General features: G+C 38.5%; 1 protein-coding gene and 1 long non-coding RNA gene across 2 annotated transcripts; one reads left to right on the top strand and one right to left on the bottom strand.

The window, feature by feature from the left end:
• Window positions 1-5,077: 5,077 nt before the first annotated feature.
• Window positions 5,078-14,689, bottom strand: adra1ab (adrenoceptor alpha 1Ab). Its single transcript, XM_067574923.1, has 2 exons — window positions 12,611-14,689; window positions 5,078-5,918 (listed from the first exon to the last, which is right to left on the bottom strand). The coding sequence occupies exons 1-2, from the start codon at window positions 13,506-13,508 to the stop codon at window positions 5,449-5,451; spliced, it is 1,368 nt and encodes a 455-aa protein (XP_067431024.1). The 5' UTR covers window positions 13,509-14,689; the 3' UTR covers window positions 5,078-5,448.
• LOC137171151 (uncharacterized) lies at window positions 6,444-19,788 on the top strand. The gene is made up of 3 exons (XR_010924717.1): window positions 6,444-6,585; window positions 9,660-9,742; window positions 19,404-19,788. It is a non-coding gene; the product is annotated as an uncharacterized lncRNA (long non-coding RNA).
• Window positions 19,789-19,862: the final 74 nt, after the last annotated feature.

Below are 19,862 nucleotides of genomic sequence, written 5' to 3'. Positions count from 1 at the left end.
TTAGAATCTGCTCAATAGGAGGCAAATTTGGGAAGTCATTTGGCCTTTGCCCAAAACTTTATAAGCATTTGGAACAGATAATTCAGGAGCCATAAAAACTTTCCAATTTAATTTCTGCAGGCAGACAGAATTTGTCACCTCTAATATTATGATATATCATTTCAGTGTTCAGTGAGACAGAAAATAATTTCAGTAAACAACACTGGGGAATTTTAGAAAATCTAATAGCAACACTAATGTCAAGAGTTACATTTCCAATAGGCGACTCAGTTTAGCACATCAGTGCAAGCACCTGTGTTATGACATTACACTAGATTACATGCATTGCATATGAAATGGTTCCATTTCCTTAAGTAATTTAAGCAGGTGTAGATAGAAAACTTTTCTGTTGCTTTTCTTTACAAACTATTACATCAGTGGGGATGGTAACACCTCTGAAAGTGTCAAAAAAATTGCATATGTATGCTCAGTCATTCAGTCAGAACTTCAGTTCTGTAAACAAAGACTCTCAGAAGAAGTTTCAGAGGCGTCTTCCAGTCTGACACATAAAACAAACCATATTTTCCTCATCGCAAATGATGAAGACCTCTCTGACTTCCCGAGCCAGTTACAATTCTCGTCAACTGTTTCACTCGCTGCTCAGCACTATTATATATCATGATGCCGTTTGTAATGAAACATCACTTTGCTAAGTCAACTGATTTAGGTTAAATAGAACAAACTTGTCTTTCCAGTAATGGGTGTCTAGATAGCTGCTGCACCACTGTTCAAATCTTGTGCTGCTTTTTGAAAATGAGAGTTGCATGTTTAATAGGAATTGGATGCATCTATTTCCATAATTAATATCTGAACTGATGGAAGCAGGCACAACACCGGCCGACTGCTCTTTGCACACACACACACACACACACACAAACACACAGACAGAGAAAGAGAGAGAGGGAGAGAGAAAAGCAAGCAGAGGTTTGATGATTCTTCGTCTGTTAGAGTCTCTCTAGCACTGATATTGAGTTTTGAATCATGAATTTCCAAGATTTCTGACGGTGCCTGCAGTGTAAAGCTACGTATTTTAGCAAAACAGGAAAATGCAAGAATGACATGCGTGTGTGGGTTTGACACATCCATACATGAAAAATTGTAATTGGAGATGGAAACACATTCTCTGTCTGATTTACATGAGTAAGTGTGAAACAGAGATTATGAAAATTTAAAAGCATTATGCAAATGTGACACATATCCAAACATGAAATATCATGGTATTTATTACCAATATATAATTTTGATTACATTCAGTTGTATCTCTTTAAGGAAAAGTCAACACATCCTTCTGCTACTTGTTGCCTAATGCAGTGTGACTTTAAGTGTTTTGCTGCATAATCTCTGAAAACAAGAGCTGCATGTTTATTAGGTATCTGAGACAGTTTAGTGTCTACAATAATGTGAAGCCTGGGAGCTTACAGAGTTTACCAGAGTTTAAACAGAGACATTATCCTCCTGAACAGCTACATAATGCCCTGGTTAAAGTACAAATCCCGTACAGTAATGCAGAATAAGGAAACTCTTCTTATTGTAGTTAGATGGCTATGAGATGACAAATCATTTGTCTTCTAGAAATTCCCTCAACATTCTGCGTTTCTCAGATAAGCATTCTCAGGTATTCATCACTGCCATGCTGTCTGCAGGGTGGAAAAATGCCTTTAATCCAAGCATAGGAAAGAAAAACAACTCTGTTCGTAGCAGGAGGCAAAGGATTAATGGCTAAGGAGAAGCGACAACTTAAAAAAAAAAAAGATAAGACACCCAAAACATGCTTTTTAAAGCTATTAATCACGGGGATTTTATAGGGTCTGGCAGCCTTTTTTGGACTACTTTGACTTGGAATTCCCCACTAGAGACACTGAAACATAGGATTATGACTTAATTGATTGACATCTCTGTAATATGTGTAATAACTGGTATTTTTTAATTTTTTTTTTTTTTTTTATTGTTTTATCATTGTCGCTTTTATTTTCTCTCTATCTTGTGGATGTTGTTTGTGGTCTTGCTGATTGTATGAGTTGAATGTTTTTGCATTTAAAAAGCCAATACAAATATTTGGATGATATTAATAAAGCTATTAATCAATATTTATGACATGTTTTATCAACAAAATGCTCAAATTATCTTGACACTGAACCGCATGATGTTTGTTTCTGGATTATGTGTGAAATGGTAGGCTTTACTTAGCTTATTAATGAAGTCACTTCATTTCAGTAAGAACACAGAGTGGGTTGGCACACCATACATGTTCATAAAGTATAATACAGTCCAGTACAATTGCCCTTTCAGTTTTTGTTGAGGGTCCTCTTGTCTGTGTTGGCACATGTCATGATGATCTTACAGCCTTTTTCTTTTAAAGGTTACAGTCATAATTTTTGTTTCTTCTATTGCAGCAGCGATTTAGTTTCTTCAAAGTTATTATCCTTTCTTGTCATAATGTCATATTTTTATTTTCTACACCTCCTATACATCACGAACGTGGTTACACTGCTTTTGGGGAATTGAATACTAGGAACCCCACAGTAATGTCCTTCCATCCATCATAAGACAACAAGTGGGAATTAATTTTCAGCCTTGGGCACTAAGATAAGTAAGATTTAAAGCTCCACAAATAAACAGCTCAATCAAATGACTGTATGTGATGCGAAAGGTTTCACTCATAGTGATAAACCCACAGAGTATTATCACTAACTCTGCAACTCTACAGAGGTTTTTGGCCTCTTTTAGCTCATTGTTTTGGTCTTAAGACACATTTAGTGTATGGCTGTATGTCATTGCTCTCATCAACCACATTTCCAGCAGCTGTGATTCACCCTCTGTATACGACCAGTCCAGCACTAAACTGCAGACAAACACAGAGGAGCATTTATCAGCTGAAGAGCCAGATACTTTTCTCAGGAACCAAACCAGAGCTAAAAGGTGTGGATATTAGACCTTCATTCATCTGGTGGATGGTAATATGGGATCAGAATCAGAATCTCCTTTATTAGCCAAGTATGCAAGCATATAAAGAATGTGTCTTGGTGTTAGCTCCTACAAATGCACCATAGAAGAATAGAAATACAACAAAAGTAAGGTAATATAAATAATGATATAAACAAATATTAAAATTAAATTAAAAAAATAAAATCTACAGAATGGAATAATAATAGCTTTGAAATGAGATATAAAACTTGAAATGAAATATTGACAGTACAAAGGAAATATGGACTGTGCTGCGGACAAAGAAATGAAGTGTATGAAATATATGAAAGTGACAGGAGCAAAAATTAAATTAAATGTGACATGTGCATAAATAATTAAATAATGTAACTGTGGAGGTTGAATGCAATGTACAATCTAAAGTCCACTTTGATGAAATATACGAAAGTGACAAGTGCAGGGATTAAATGAGGGATGTTCAGATATTTAGTAAGGCAACAGATTCTGTGTCTGCTGGTGGACGTTTTTATGGGTCTTTTTCCTGAGGGAAGAAGTTCACAGAGTCTGTGTCCAGGCTGGGGAGGTGATCCTGCTTTGCACGCTGCCTGGCTCTGGAGGAGTGCAACTGATTAATGGGGGGGGGGGAGTTCGCAGCCAGTGATCTTTTCGGCTGAATGAATGATGCGCTGCAGCCTCTGAATGTCCTATTTGGTTGCTGCACTGTACCAAACAGTGGTGGATGATATGAGAATGGCCTGGACGATGGCAGTGTAGAACTAGATCAACACTGCCTGTGGCACGTTGAGCTTCTTCAGCTGCTTCATTAAGAACATCCTCTGTTAGGCCATCTTGGTTATGCAGCTTATGTTGATGTCCCATTTAAGATTCTTGGAGATGCTGGTGCCAAGGAACTTAAATGATCCCACATCTGCAACTGTGGTGCTGTTGATGGTGAGTGGAGGGAGGGATGGGGCTCTCCTGAAGTCTATTATCAACTTTGCTGTCTTGAGGCTGTTATGGCTGCACCAGGATGTTAGCCATACCACTTCCTGTCTGTACACAGACTCATCCCCATCCTGGATCAGACCAATGACAGTTGTGTCACCTGGGAACTTGAGGAGCTTCACACAGGAGCTTGTGGAGGTGCAGTCATTCATATACAGACAGTAGAGGGGAGAGCATGCATCCCTGTGGTGTCCTGCTGATGGTCAGAGGCGTGGAGGTATGCTTTCCCAGCCTCACATGCTGCTTCCTGTCTGCCAGGAAGTTAGTGATCAACAGGCAGAGAGGCTCAGGCACAGTCAGCAAGGAGAGCTTGTTGCAGTGAAGCTGTGTTAAATGGAGAGTTTAAGTCAACAAATAGAATCCTGGTGATAATATTATCCAGTTCTTCTGCCCCCTAGGGGCAAAAAATCAATTAATGCCGCTTTAAAGGCAACATACAGATGTGTAAGTTACAGATGAACAGATATGAGAGGTCAGACATGCAACTGCGTTTGGAAAACTCAGTAAAAATGCAGGAGAGCTGTGCTGGCAGAAGACCAGTAGTCACAAATACCAAGACTGAGAGAAAAACAACTGACACCTTTTCATTTATTCAACAACGCCACAAGCGATGATGTCAAACATTACAAATTGATTCAACAGCTCTTTGTTACAGGCTCAACAACATCTGAACATTCAAAGCTTCAGAGGAGTAGAATGAGGGGCTTTCATGTTAGACTGTATTGTAGGCTTTTCCTATTATTTATCCCATTCCCTGTATATGTGATCAACTGATATCTCACAATTTATAACGTTTTCTCTCTGTGATGATAGATTTTTCAAAATTAAATCCCTTTTAAAACAGAGATCACACATGTAAGAACAACACACATCCTACAACACCAGCTTCCACTTTCTCAGAGATGTCAGTGAATGCTAATTATGCCAGGATTAATGAGTATCTTGCCCCTTAAGGGCTATCGTGCAATCTGCAGAAATACCACTAGTGTTTAAAGAAATAATGTCCCAGGAGTTTTTTTTTTTATTTTTTTATAATGACATTTCAATAAGATTCTATTAGCTCTTTTATTCTTTTCCAAGCACTGATGGTAATCCCTAGTAACCTAGTGTCCATACTTGCATTAAAAAGAGGTTCTGGCTTTCTTTTTTTTGGCATTTTCTCCAAAAAGGTTTGGATTTTTTCCAAAAGTCTCCTGTTGTGCATTTATACTTCACACACATACACACACATACTTCACACTTCTTCCCTCTGGCCACTGGGCAGCTCCTCTTGAACATTTTAACATTAGTGCCCTGTTCAAGAGGAGCTCAGCAGTGGTTGTTGATGTAGACAAAATATTAGAGTTATCTTCTGACTGCAAGTCACTATCGGCTGACCATGTACTTTGATGCCTCTATATACATGTAAAAGTCATATGTAAGAGATTACTTGAGGCAAGATACAAGATTGGATGCTCTGGACAAATTATCTCAACATGCTGATCAAACAGCCTCTCCTGTAACTCCAAGAGAAAGGCATAAGACCTTAGTTGATCGGTGACTCGAGGGGTTCTGTGGTATGGGAGGCTGACTTGCTGAGAAACACCACGCCTTCAGCAAACTCTTACTTTGGATTTGTGCACTTTGAGTCTGACCTGGACCACAGACAGATGACGAGGATGTCGATAGCGCCCTGCAGCAACCCCATGAGGAAACAGTGACATGATTTTGCGCTGAGAGAACAAAGGTATTCGACGTTGGGCCTGGACTGGAGGAATGGGTTGTGATGTGTCCCTGTGGTTTGGCAGCCCCAGTTCTCAGGCAGCGCCCACGGAGCACATTGAGGAAGGCTTTTTTGAACTCCTGGCTGAAGCATGGGTAGATAATGGGGTTAATGCAGCTGTTGAGGTAACCCAGCCAGAAGGTTATCTTAAATACGGTCTCAGATGGCTTACAGGATGGGAAGGTGGATCCTAGAGAACACAAACAGACACAAATAAATACAGGAATGAAAACACACAAACACAGCACTAATACCTCAAGTCCCAAGTAGAAATAGAAAGCACTTGGAGAGCCCTTTTATAAAAATGAATGAATTGTACAAAATTTCAAACTACTCTGACTCGAGGCATCTGTGTTACACTGAGTAATTGATCATTACAATGATCAAAAGTATGTAGACATATACTTTTTGTCTGGGGCTGTTTTTTCATTGTTGGGCCCCTTAATTCCATTTAACATGCATACAAGGCTATTTCACACAGTAGTGTGGATCCAGGTTTGAGGCAACAGTTTGGGGGAGACCCTTTCATATTTGAAGTGCTATTGAGCAATGTTTTTATGACTGGGTCATTCTTTTGTTTGCATTGTAAACATGCATGAGGACACTCATGCACATGAGTGGTATGATCCACATTCCTGTCAATGGTTTCACGCTCTTCCACTGATCTATAGGTGGCAGTAACGTGCCAAAAAACACAGCGATGCACCAGCAAAGACAGGGGAAGAAGAAGACGTGCTAACAGCAAACATGGATGTAAACGATACAGGTTTAAACAAATTCTTTGAAAATGTTTTAGAAGTGAGGAAATCCATTCATGTTTTTTGGATGTTATGTAGACAAACAATGCATTCGATGAGGTGAGTAACATTGAATTTAAACAGAAACTTTGTTTGTTTACAAGAAAACTCCACAGGACACCTTTAAATTAATCATATTAATGAAGCAACACCTATCAGTGAAATGCCATTAAATTTGGCTTGGAGTCGATCTGTGCACATACCTTCTATATGTTGTTACAGTTATGTAAAATAAACCACACCTCTAAGAATTAGGCAAACATTTTGAGAGATCAAAATATAAAAGAATAACTTTTGGGGGGGCTCAACCACACTGATGATGTGCGAGATTTGTTGATAATTAGATGTAGAATTGGTAGCAAGAAAAAGTGTTTTGTAAAAAAAACAATGTCAGAAAAGCAATTCAGGCATAGACTGATTTGTCTTGAACCACAGGATCTAGAGGAAAAAAATTGCTTCTATGATGACCAAAGCTTCAAAAATCCAATTTGATAAAAAAATATCCAATTTGTAATAAACTGCAATTATTCTTGATGAGTGACAACATTCTGTGCTGTATAAATGCACTCTTCAGTTGTTCCTTGCCCCAAGCACAGCATACAGACTGAAAACATCTGCCTCCTTTCTGGAGAACATAAAAGCTGTTAAATTCCAGTCACAGGTCTGATTTTCATGTTGCAAAACCGATGTTCTTTTACCAAAGCAATGCCACAGTGGCTTTTGTAAATGCTGCCTTTGATAAGCAACAGTCATCTCATTTTATGAGCTTTGTAATACTGTACAAGTAATTCCAGCATTGCAGCTGCACTGTCAGACTGGCGGCCACTAAGTCCTTTAGCACAAAACAAGTTTTCCATCTGAAGACCGCAGGAAAGATACAAAATAAAAAATTCAGTGGTTTTTCAAACCCTCAGTCGGGGAATCTCAGACTATCATTGCCTCAGTGCTTGAATGAGTGCTGCGCTGTGAGCCGTGAAGGTCTGTCTCAATTGAAATGCATAACTATTCTCCGATGACTGGCTGTCTTGGGAGGCTATGGCGGGACTGAGGATGCCTGCTAGCATTACAGCCCATTAAGCCTCATGCTTGTTATCTATAATAGCTTTCATAGGAGGGAGCAATAGTTTGGTTGATTCAATTTCATCCCACAGCAGAAGCCCATTCTGCTCCACTGTGGTGTTTTATTTGTTCTATTTGGCTGCTTGTAATTGAATTTCTTGATGTCCCTTATGAGAAACTCCAGTAGCAGAGTTGTGGCATGGCGGGGAACGAGGAAGGTCCTGCTTGATGTTGTGTTCATAAAGCAAAACATACCATCAAGCACCATTATAAGAATGATTCAGGCCTCAACAGCTTTTGCATCACAATAGTTGTAGCTACAGTACTAAACCACAGGAGGGCTGCAGTTAGAGCTACATATTAAAGGTTCAATCTGTATTTTTAATCATATAAATATATATAATAAATATAAGTTTTCTGTGTTTATAAACATTATCTATGCAAATTAGGGCTGCATGTAGGATTATTTAGATTTTTTTTTTAAAAATATCATTAATCTTAAATTTATCAAGTAAATAGTAAAAATGCATATTGCAGCCTTAAGAGCATCAGGTGATGTCATCAAATTGATTGTTTTAGCCAACCGAAAGTCAGAAAGCCAAAGATATTCTATACAGCATGACATACAGTGTATGCAAAGCAAAAAATCCTCATATTTGAAAAACTATAATCACTTAAACATGAAAGTTCATTCTTCAGTAAAGGTCCACTTACTAACTTTTCCCAGAGCTTTCAACATGAACAAGAAATCCTGAAAGGGCTATTGATGAAATTATAACAGATCCAGTTGAGCAAACTCCATCCACTGAGGAAGACTGTGTGATGCAGTTGAAAGTTCTGGAAAAAGGAAGCAAGTGGACCTTGAGTCAGGATTGTTTTGTCAAACTACAATAACTTAATTTGTGCAGCATTTATCCCTGTTAAAAGACCTGGTAATCAATTTAGGAGAGACAACAATTTCCAGTGTTTTACAGAGCGACCCTTTTGTTTACATTTGGCTACACACTGTGTCTTTCATATGGATAGTTATGAATGTACATGCTGGCAACAAAAAAAGATGACACATATTATGGCTTATTATTTGCCCAGATGATGTATTCCATCAACGTCTCCTCCATCTTGTATAATAGACTACTCTCTCCCTTAATAAGATTACAGTTTGTGTAACCAAACACACTTTTCAGCATTAATCTCACCATCTGTGACCTGTGAGGTAACTGCTGACAGACTATTACCCTTAAATACACAGTGGTCCATGCTGACAATCACTTATCGCAGTCAAACTATAAGAGTTATTCCAGAAGCAATTAAGATTGTAGATTAGGCTTCACAAAGGTTGGTTTCTGTCCTTTCTTATATCTATGATGACATCCCCGCTATCAGCATCAGACCCAGCATCAGAGTCTGACTGACAAAATAGAAGTATCATTTATTAAAGATAAGGCCATGTACCTTTTCCTGAAACTCCTGACATTGTTAACTGAAGCTCATATCTACAGAGAAGTTTCACTACAACAGCAGAATAAAATGATTTAATTTCTTTTCAATTTTGGCTCTGCTAACATTCTAATTAATGTTTCATAACACAGGAGGCCACAGCAACCATTACAGCACTCATTACGACATCAATTAATTTCTGAATAATGAAAATCCCTTTTTAGATTCAGAGAATAAACAATTTCCTCAAGAACATCAGCAACTGAATCATTTTAAGCTTTACTTCCGTGTAGTCCCAGTTTCTCATGTATTATCATCGCAGTCAAGTCACAGAGTCACTGGAAGCACCTGTTTTTCTGAAAGATAAAGTCAAGGTGATCTTCAAAAACTCAGAATGTCAAACAACAGCTGTTGTTGCTGTTTTGAAAGTATTTTCAAATTCTTCAAGGACTCCTCTGTCCGTCTGGATTATTATTATTATTATTGTTTTTATGAAGATTTTGAGACACTTTTTCTTAAGCCAAACAAAGATGTTAACTTGTATGAAGCATAAAATTCAAATGTTTTTATTATCCAGGCAGTGATATTGGGCCTCATGCATGAAATGTTTTCTTATTTTTCTCTTATATTTGTTCTAGCACAAAACAATAAGAGGAAAATAAGAACTAACAGCTGTGAACTCGAGATCAACTGGAGGCATAACTACTCAAGTAAAAGATGGGTGAGTACTTGATATCTTCCTACGTTTGTACACATGTTTTATATTGATATATTTAGATGTTTCTTTACTGGAAATGACATACAATATAGCCAATAGCAACTTAAGTAGTGAAATGAGGAGGTATCATAGAGATAACTCATTTCAACTAAACGAATCAGCCGTTTCTCGTCCATGATATTGGGCCTCATTCACAGTGCGCACACACAAATCTGTGCTTAAATCGTGTATACGAACATTTTAAGCACAAATCCGTGATTCATCAATATGTTCTTACCTGAATTTGTTCTTACGCTGCAAACGAATTTAAAACTGCTTTAGACCATGAGTACGCACAAATCATAAACATCCCACAGTCTTAAAAAATGATATAGTCGATATTTATTCAATGTAAACAGTATATTAAACCACAATTATTTTAAAAAGCATTGGGCCTAGCATGAAAATGCTAACATACACAATGTATTTATTAATTGTAAAATTAATAGCTAAGACGTTGTAATCCATCATCATAAATGTGATGAAGTTATTAATATATTAAAATTGTCATTAAAAGTGTTCCTCACAGCCTGACAGTTCAGCAGTGGCACAGGGAGGGACGCTCTGCTTTCACTACATCACGGCCTGTTGTGGACGGAGACGAAACACGATGCACACCTGGCGCAGCAGTAGAGATTTATTTAGATCAGTTCCACAGATCTATGTATTTACCAATTTTTTATTTTGCTATGGACGTACTGCGTGGTAGTGGTGCAACAGCTTCGCAGGCTGTATACAGGTTTCATGATTGGGCTCCAATGGTTGTGCCAATGACATGTTTACCAGCCAAATTTGCCTTTTCTGGCTTCTGCTTCTGAAACTAATGTTTGGATTTCACTAAAGTTTTTTTTTAATTTTTCCATCACAGCCCTTTTTGCAGAGAGTGACAGCTCTCTCCACTGCTGCACTGCGCCAACAGAGCTTTCCTTATATAGAGAAATGGGCGGCGTGGTAGCATGCTAATTACCGATAGCCGGGCACACGTCTGTCAATTTTGAAAGATTCTGAGTCACTAACACACACAGTGGTAAGAACAAAATCGGCCGGTGTGCATGTGTCATGAATCTGACGGTAATTTTGTGTGCGCACTTTTTCTGCACGCAAAATAAGAACATTTCTATGCATATATTAGTGAATTAGGCCCACAGTGTCCTACAGCGCTTTCAGGAAGTAAATAGATACACGGCGTCCAACAAAAGTTCAGCTCAAAATGACGCGACTGACTGACTGTGTTGCTCACGGCTAGTTAGGACATTCCAATAGAAAACGCATAAAGTTATGTAAGAGAAATTTAAAAGTATGAGAAAACTGATGAATGCCACAATTTTCTTAAATCACTCGTACGTGCATTTTAAGAACAAATCTGTTTGTACTAATGCTTCTTGCATGAGGCCCATTGAGTATGGTTGGGTGTGGTCAGAAGTATGCTCTGCTGCACCTGTAACCACACCCACCAGTGATGTCACAGTGTCCCAAAACACCCTGGAGTACACTACTCTACACCACTGCAAGTTAAACCACTAGAGGTCAGCAAAAACAAGAGTAACACTTTACAATAACTAGTAATATATAATTTACAAGACATTTACTTAATGATGAACTAATCATGTACAAAACATTAATATACCTCAGTAAATGATTAATTTATGTTAACATATCACAAATATGTTGTAAATTATCTATAAATGATTAATTAATTACGACAAATCATCAGTCGATGATTAATGATTTGTTGATATTATGAATCACCTTCAAAGCGATAATGAGAAATGATGTCACTATATTATACGAACAATGCATTGTCAAATAATTCATAAACAATTTGTTTTTATGTGGATAAATATTTACAAATAACTTACAGTCAGGGTAAACACACTGATTTCAATCCCCAGCTTTCCTGTGTTTCCAGTATTAGCCAGGTGCTTCTGGTGCTACGCCTTGGTACATTAACAAATTCAATTTACAATTAGACAGCTATCAAAAAATTTAGAAATAACTTAATTACATATACAGATCATTTACGAGATGCAAAAGCACTTGTAAATGATGAGGTTGAGGTTGCAACAGAAGAGGTATAGTCAATTCTTCTTATAATCGCTTTGAAAGTTCACATTATTCATAATATAAATCATAATATATCAACAAATCATTAATTAATCATCTACTAATGATTTGTTGATGAATATTTCATAATCAACCAATCACTTATAGATGGCTTACAACAAATTTGTGATATGTTAACATGGCAGTAATTAATCATTTACAAAGGTATATTAATGTTTTGTTCATGATTAGTTCATCATTAACTAATGTCTTATTAACGACTTACTATGGATCGTGTGTGTTACCAAAACAAGATTTTTAACTGGTTTTTAGGTTGTTCTTTAAAGTTATTTTTAAAATTATTTACACTTTTATTTGAACACATGTAAATCTGTGTCTCTTATATTAACCAATGGGAGAAAAATAGAAACCTTACATAATAATGTGACGATAATGTAATGTAAACAATACAGATAAGTCTACCTGAAAATGAACCTTTTAATTTTGTTGATGCACCTTACAAAACGAGATGTCACTTCATGTTACTGCCATATTTTATTCATTAAGAGCAGACTCGCAATTTATTATGTTGAAAATCTTTTTAATCATGCTGCAGACAGAAGAGTCTTTAAAGGTTCTGAAAATACATTCAAAACAGCAATAAGTGTTGTTAAACAACCTTCTGGGGTTTTTAAAAGCTTTGCAGGCATTTATCTTTTATAAAAATATAATATATGAGAGAGAGACAAAAAGCAAGTTAAAAAGCACAAGACATCAGGCGGTACGTACCAATTGGTAAAACCACGAAAAAAGGGAGCCAGCACAGAATGAAGCACCCGACAACAATGCCAAGGGTCTTGGCTGCCTTCTCTTCTCTTGAGAACTTCAGCCACTTCGGGAGGGTAAAGGTGTTGCGTTTATGCCTCATCATCCCCTTGTCATCCTCCTGCTTCCTCGTCTGAGCAGCGTTCCCTCTGTGTATCCTCAGCATCACCCCCTCCACCTCAACTCCTTGTCCTTTACTGCCCTTCCTGTGTGTTTTTGTCTCTCTCTTTGCCACACTATACACACGGCAGTACATGGCCAGGATGATGGCCAGAGGTATATAGAAAGATCCCAACGCTGAGAACAGAGCGTAGCCGGGCTCCTCTGTGATTCGACACACTGTCTCATCTTCCGGGTCGGGCTCCTTCCAGCCAAACAGAGGGCCCACAGATATAGCTGCAGAGAGTCCCCAGAGAGCAGCCACTGCGGTTAGGCCTCGCCGCCCCGTCGCCATGGCGGGGTAGCGCAGAGGGTAGCTGACAGCCAGGTAGCGGTCAATAGAGATCACACACAGGCTTAGGATGGAGGCAGTGCAGCAGAGGACGTCCAGGGCCGCCCAGACGTTGCAGAAAAGCCGGCCAAACACCCATCTGCCGAGTGCCTCTGAGGTGGCAGAGAAAGGCAGGACAGCTGAGCTGAGCAGCAGGTCCGCCGCTGCCAGATTGGCGATGAAGTAATGTGTCACAGAGCGCCAGTGGTGATGGCACAACACAGACAGGATGACCAGGATGTTGCCAAGGACCCCGAACACTACAAACACCACCAGCACCATTCCCAAAATCACTGCCTTGGCTACATCCACCTTTGGGTAGGCAGAGGAGCTGCAGTTGGGACAGCTCTCTGCTGTAGAGAAGGCACTCATATTCTCAGCAGCTTTTGGGTCTTTTGGGTGTATTAGGTTGTTAAATGTCTTGTAGATTAATTACACTCATGCCGCATTAGTTCCTTAACTAATAAAAGTGCAACCCTCTGCCTCTTTCTGCTCCTCCTAACACAGGGGATAAAAGCTTTTCCTTCTGCATAGACTGCTCTCCCAGTTCATTTGTAGATGCAGCGGCTCTTGCCAACGCCGATCACGTGGTCCTGGCAAGGATTCCTTGGCAGAAAGTCATATGTAGAAAGAAAAACTCTTCTACAGTTTGCCATTTTTGGTCCAAAAAAGCTTAATAGAAATTACAAATATTCATTTTTTAAGTGCCAGTCATTCATGGATTTGAGATGTCATTTTCAGCCATGGTGATAGGCTTTTTTTTTTTTGAAGGAATCCTGTTCAAACAAGAGAAGAGATAAAGTATATTTAAAAACACATTCATAATCCAAGACAAGTTCACTACCACTTAAGCTCTCTTCTTTCCTTGGCAGTGTAGGACAAGATCTAAACTTAACAGATAAAACAGAACACATTCTAAAAAAAAAAAAAAGTGAATCACAGCACCCAGTTATGATTAGAGAGTAAAAATATCACTCTGACTATCAGTCTGACAATCTATATAATTCTTCTCTCTTCATTACAGCTGCATTAGAGAAAACAGGACTTATGCTTGAGTGAAGTAAGTGCCTTTCACAATTCTAAATTATTTAAATAGGTGGATCGATTAAATGAAAATTTCTATTTAGAGAGACTGTGAGGGGGAAACAATGTTCTTGAACAGTTGGAGCGGTGAGAATTATAATAGAAAAGAAAAAATAGAAAAAGAAGATATAATCAAAAACAACAGAGGTACAGACAAGGACACCACAGAGGCAATAACAATCCTTGGGGGCAAAAAGAAAATCATCTGTGGTATTATGGGAACACCAGCCAAGCATGCAGTGCATACAAAGATAAATGAAAGCAGAGATAATTTTTTTAAGAGCAGACATTCAGTCGGAGCCTGTGACGGCTTCCTTGAAGGTCTTGTGTCTGTGAGCTGGGCTCTAACTCAACCGCCAGATGACAGGCCAGGAATTGAACCTTGAGGAGAACACTAAATTACAGCAGCAGAGACTTTGGTCCAGTGATAGTCCCACTCAGTGCCACTCTCATTGTACGTGTTGGAGATCTGGGATGTCATCCAGTGAGATAAATGCCGGCGAGGCAAAAAGAATGAAAAAGCAGCCGCGATAAAGCCTTCGGTGAACAGAGTCATGCTTGTCACATGGTCGTACAGGATCAAAGGCTTTCGCTCACTGCACATCCCACCACGAGGCAGAACGAAATTCACCCAAATAAACACTTAATGCTGGGATTTCCGCCTCAGTGGCCAGAGGGGGAATTGAATTGAAATGGGCGGTGAATGGATATCTTGGATTGTCTCAGCAGAATAGCTAGACGCAGTGATATTTGGAATACATTTACGGTTGTAATGAGATTTCTCGGAACACTGAAGTGCCTGCAAAAAGAGATTAGCTACATCTAAAAAGTTGATTTCTTCAACTCACCTGTGATTTGACGACTGCTGTTACTGTGAAAAGTGTGAAAGAGATTTATGTTGACTTGAGGTAATACTATAGACGTAGAGACAATTCAACAAAGGTAAAAGCAGCTCATCATGCTGAACATTGTGCTGGGAAATAATGCAGATGTAATGCAGCATTCCTAAATTCTGCAGCACTGCACTGTTTGTCTCGAGGTACTGCAGTCCGTAAAGACAAATAATTCTCTCTTGAGTTAGATAGGCAAGTCTGGGGCATGACACATTTATGCCCTGGACCTGCTTCACTGGCCTCGAGATTCAGTATTTACTAGAAGAATTATATTTTATTTGCACGTGCTGTGTTGGTGTCTGCCCTGAGGCTTTCTCTCTAAACTAAAAACTCCTCTACATGTCTCTCTGCCTCATGTTTCATTCATGCGTGTGTTCATGCAGTATGGAAGAGGCAGGGTAACATCAGCGATGTGACAAAATGATGAAGTGGTGAAGATGTGTAAAATGACCTATTAGTCTGTTCCACTCTTGACTGCCTTTTAACCCATTCCACCCCCATCCTGGGAGATTGTGTGAGTATTTTATGATTTCTTTCATCTATAGGGGAGCAGGATTTTCAGACAAGATGCTAATATTTTTGAGCAGCTTGTGATTTGACAAATATAGATAAAAGGGTATAGTGATATGGATGAGATATAAAAAACAAATGCAAACAGAGGAAGAATGATAGTCTCACTTCAGTTTCTACAGATAGGAAACTGAAGGGAGAAAATGTCCTAGATTACATGGTCTACAAATGTAGAGTAGGGAAAACTGTATCAAGAAAAATGAATCATATCAATGATGGGCTTATATGTCATACAGGAAAGACATCATCAAAATGTTTTATCAATGCAGCAAGCAAAAATACCAAAGATTTGCTCATTCCAGCTTCTAAAATGTGAGGATTTGCTGTTTTTCTCTGCTTTATATCATTATATCATCTCAACATCTTTGGATTAAGGAGTGCTGGTCAGACAACGTGAATGGAAGACATCAGCCTGCGATGGACTATTTTCTGACATTTAATTGAATGAATTGAATAAAGAGAGATTAATCGATAATTATAACCATCACTAGTTGCACTGTTTTTCGTCAACCAGCAGCTCACCCCAACAGTGAGACTTCACACATCTCTTGTTAGGCAGATAATATTTGATTAAAAGCTATCAGTGAACATCATTACACTCCAATCTACAGCTGTAATCCAAATATGTAGCACTCAGGTTATTGCATTAGCGGATCTCATGGAAAGATGGCACTTTGCCCTTGAAGGAACTTTCCCGTAAGCCTCCTCAGTCTGAGTGGCCATTGCAGAATTGAAACATGTCAGCCAATTAAATCTATGATTGGAATTATAATTAGGATTTTGTTGTAGCAGAGAGAATATTAGCAAGCATATTAAATGGCTTCATGTAGTCTGACCATGGACACATTCAATCACAAAAGCAGTTCACAGGCAGACAACAACATTATTACCTTAAGGCTGTCATGCACAATGTTAACGTAAGCCTTTCTGACACCATTTCATTTAAGTTCTGCGTTTGTCTTTGCCACTCATCACTCATCACTCTATGATATATGGAATGCCTCTGCCTTGCCTTACACAATTGTCTATACATTCATTATATTTTGTGTTATCAAGCTTGTAGAAAATAATGAGCTTGACTGCTACTTTGTCCATCATCCTTGCAAATTGAGCTGAATAACCTGCACACTTACAACATGTCTCGATTAAAGGCATCTTCAAATTGCACTATAAATTCATTTAAAACTAAGAAAAGCAGCTGATCCTCACATTTGAGAAGCTGAAAGCAGAAAATGTTCACCATTTTTTCTTGGTAGTTGATTCAAACAACTCATCATTAACCATAATAGCTAAAATCACTACTCCTATTGAAATATTTTAAATATTTCTCCACAACAGCACCATTGTAAATGGATGAATGGATGGATAAATGGATGCTAAATGTGCTTGTTGACTGAAATAAGATGATAATGTCTCATGATGTCTCATCGAACAAATGAAATCCAACGTGCTTTTGAAACGCTCACATGAATCTCCTGAAGATGATGATCTATTGTGTCAGGCCACAGTAGAGTTCATATATCATTTGTTTCTGCAAACACTCTGTAATATAACAGTCTGGTCTGCACCACATACTACACTACTGCACTGCACTGCCATGATAAATTACTTTATATTTGAGGTCCCTTTCTAAAATGCTGTACTCTCTGAGGGCAGCAGTCAGTTGTCTGAAGTTCATAATTGAATTCCTTCATGACATTAATCATTGTGTTTTATCACCTTGAACATTAGCTGCACACTGCCCTTCAGGAAAAACAATAAGTGTTCTGTCTTGTGCTTTGATCCATGTGAAGAGGTTGTGTTATTAGTGTTTATTCCCAAATGGCAGATGTATCTCAGAGGATGAAAACATTTAATTTTCCCAAGCTTCAAACCATGAGCCTTTGTAGTCTCCTAATACTATAATCATTCATCATTTTCACCATATTCATAAAATATGTATATTCTCATCACATTTTGCAACTGTTTTTTAGACTAAGATGGCCTAGGTACCCTTTGAGAGGAAATGTTCTGAATATAAATCTAAATGAAACTGCAAAAGGGAGTTATAAATATGAAAGATTTATCTTTGCTATTATCATGTTTGAGTAGTTTTGAAGTATGTGTTGAATAAACAAACACTTAACATTAGGCTGCATGAATTAGCATAATGAAGTGATGATGAAAATAAAGCAGTTTTCACAATGTGCTTGTCACTGGCCTGTTAAAAAAAACAAAACAAAAAACCAATCACCATGTCCTCCACCTGATTAAAATTAATCAAAATATTCATAATGATCCATTATGGAAATCAGGAGTCAGTCACTCAGCCAGTGAAGTAAGCTGTGGGATGAAGGGGGAAAGAGAAAAAAAGAAGTCTTACCTTCATCACAGCGCACACATCTCACTGGACCCAGTTTAAAAAATGGAAACAATTCAGCTAATTTTCTCTGAAAGCAGTCATGCATTATTCTGTCTGCTAGAGACAGCACGGAGAGCAAAGTCAAGTGATCCCCTCCTGCCATCCTCCTGCCGCCAGCCTCTAGTGAGAAATAAAGTCACAGTGGACCACCCCACCTGATCCTCCCAGACCCCACCCCCTGCCCGAGCAGCTCATACCTTTTATTTAACGGGTGGTCATGTGCCCTGCTCATTTTATTATTGTATGTGACCCGGTAACCCCAGTGCCACATTTACAACTATACATTAATAATGAAATTAATAAGGGAATAAAGCAAACTTTAGTTTGTTTTTGTTACAACATAGAAGAGAAGACAAACAATTAGTTTTCAAAACTTACATACAATTTGAAAAATAAAACACCTTCTTAAGATACAAAAATGCACCTGGGATTTAGTTGACCATGCTAATAACATCTGCACACCCCATGATGAAAGATTTGAACTTGTGCAAATAAACATAATATTTTAACAAGTTCAAATCCTAAAAACAAGAAAAAGAGTAAGGTGTAAGAATTGCTCTTGCTAGTTGCTAACATTATTATTATTAAATAAGCTTTGATATTCAATGTCATGCTAACCACAGCCTCAATGCTAACATGCTCACAGTGACAATGCTAACATAATGATGTTTCCCAAGGATGTATTAAAAGAGCTGGATACTGAACCAAAAATGGTGCCCATTCAGTCCAATGCTCGGCTTGCGCATATGTCAAAAAAAGTTTCTAGCTTCCGGGTTTGCTTCCGGGTTTGCTTCCTCATTGTGCGGCCCACTGAATATGCACAGTAGTGTTTCCCCCTGTGACCTCGCCTGTGAGACCTCGCTTGGCCCATAGACTTTACATTGTGATAATGTCATGGATTTTTATGTCATGGATGTATAATAAGAGCTGGATAGGGCGCCACCGCTCAGCCTTGCAGCCAATTTTTCCCAGTGGCCACTCGCAGTATTGCAGCAAAAAATCCCCCTGTGACCCAAAAAGGATTTTCCCCATAGACCACCATGGTAAAAGAGACTCCTGTAAAACTGTTGACAGGACACCTCGCACTGCAAACAACGTCAATTATGACTCTTTCTATTATGAACTTTTGATCCATGGAGATTTTATATTTGTAAAACTTTCCTTGAACTGAGAAAAGCGATTTACATCCATTATCCATGTGCTTACTATGTTAATGTCTAGCATGTTAGCATGTTAATATTTGCTAATTAGCACCAAACACAAAGTAGGCAGTAAGCAGTTTAATAGCTGTTCAAAACTCTGGTTTTGTCTATTTTTCAGGACAAACAGGACAGGATTTCAGATTTGGGACAACTGCTCATGATTCAAGACTGTCCCCAATTTTTCGGGACGTCTGGACACTCTGCGGTCCTCTCAGCTGCTAGCAGCCCAACAGTGTGCATCGTCATCCTGGGGAGAAAATGATCCGGATCAGATGAACTGATCTTTGCAGCTCTTTACCGCTGGCTCTAACGTCTCTGCAACAATTTGTTATATGATATAATCCTGATATATCCTTTTGGAAGATAAATGTTGGTCTCACAGATGAAATCTAACAACTGTAGCTGCCACAATAGTTTGTCTGAATGTAAAGTGAAGGTTCATGTTTTTACTGGACAGAACAACAGTGCTGCCTCTGAGGCTCCATATGTACAGATATCACTACATTTCAATACATATAAATGTATTCAAATGAACAGTTTATATTGCATTTTATTTCATTTTATTAAGCTACATAAC

The sequence above is a fragment of the Thunnus thynnus genome, chromosome 19 (genome assembly GCF_963924715.1).
Source record: "Thunnus thynnus chromosome 19, fThuThy2.1, whole genome shotgun sequence".
NCBI lineage: Eukaryota > Metazoa > Chordata > Actinopteri > Scombriformes > Scombridae > Thunnus > Thunnus thynnus.
Note: the sequence above shows the minus strand (reverse complement) of the source record. Positions and strands in the feature narration are given on the sequence as shown.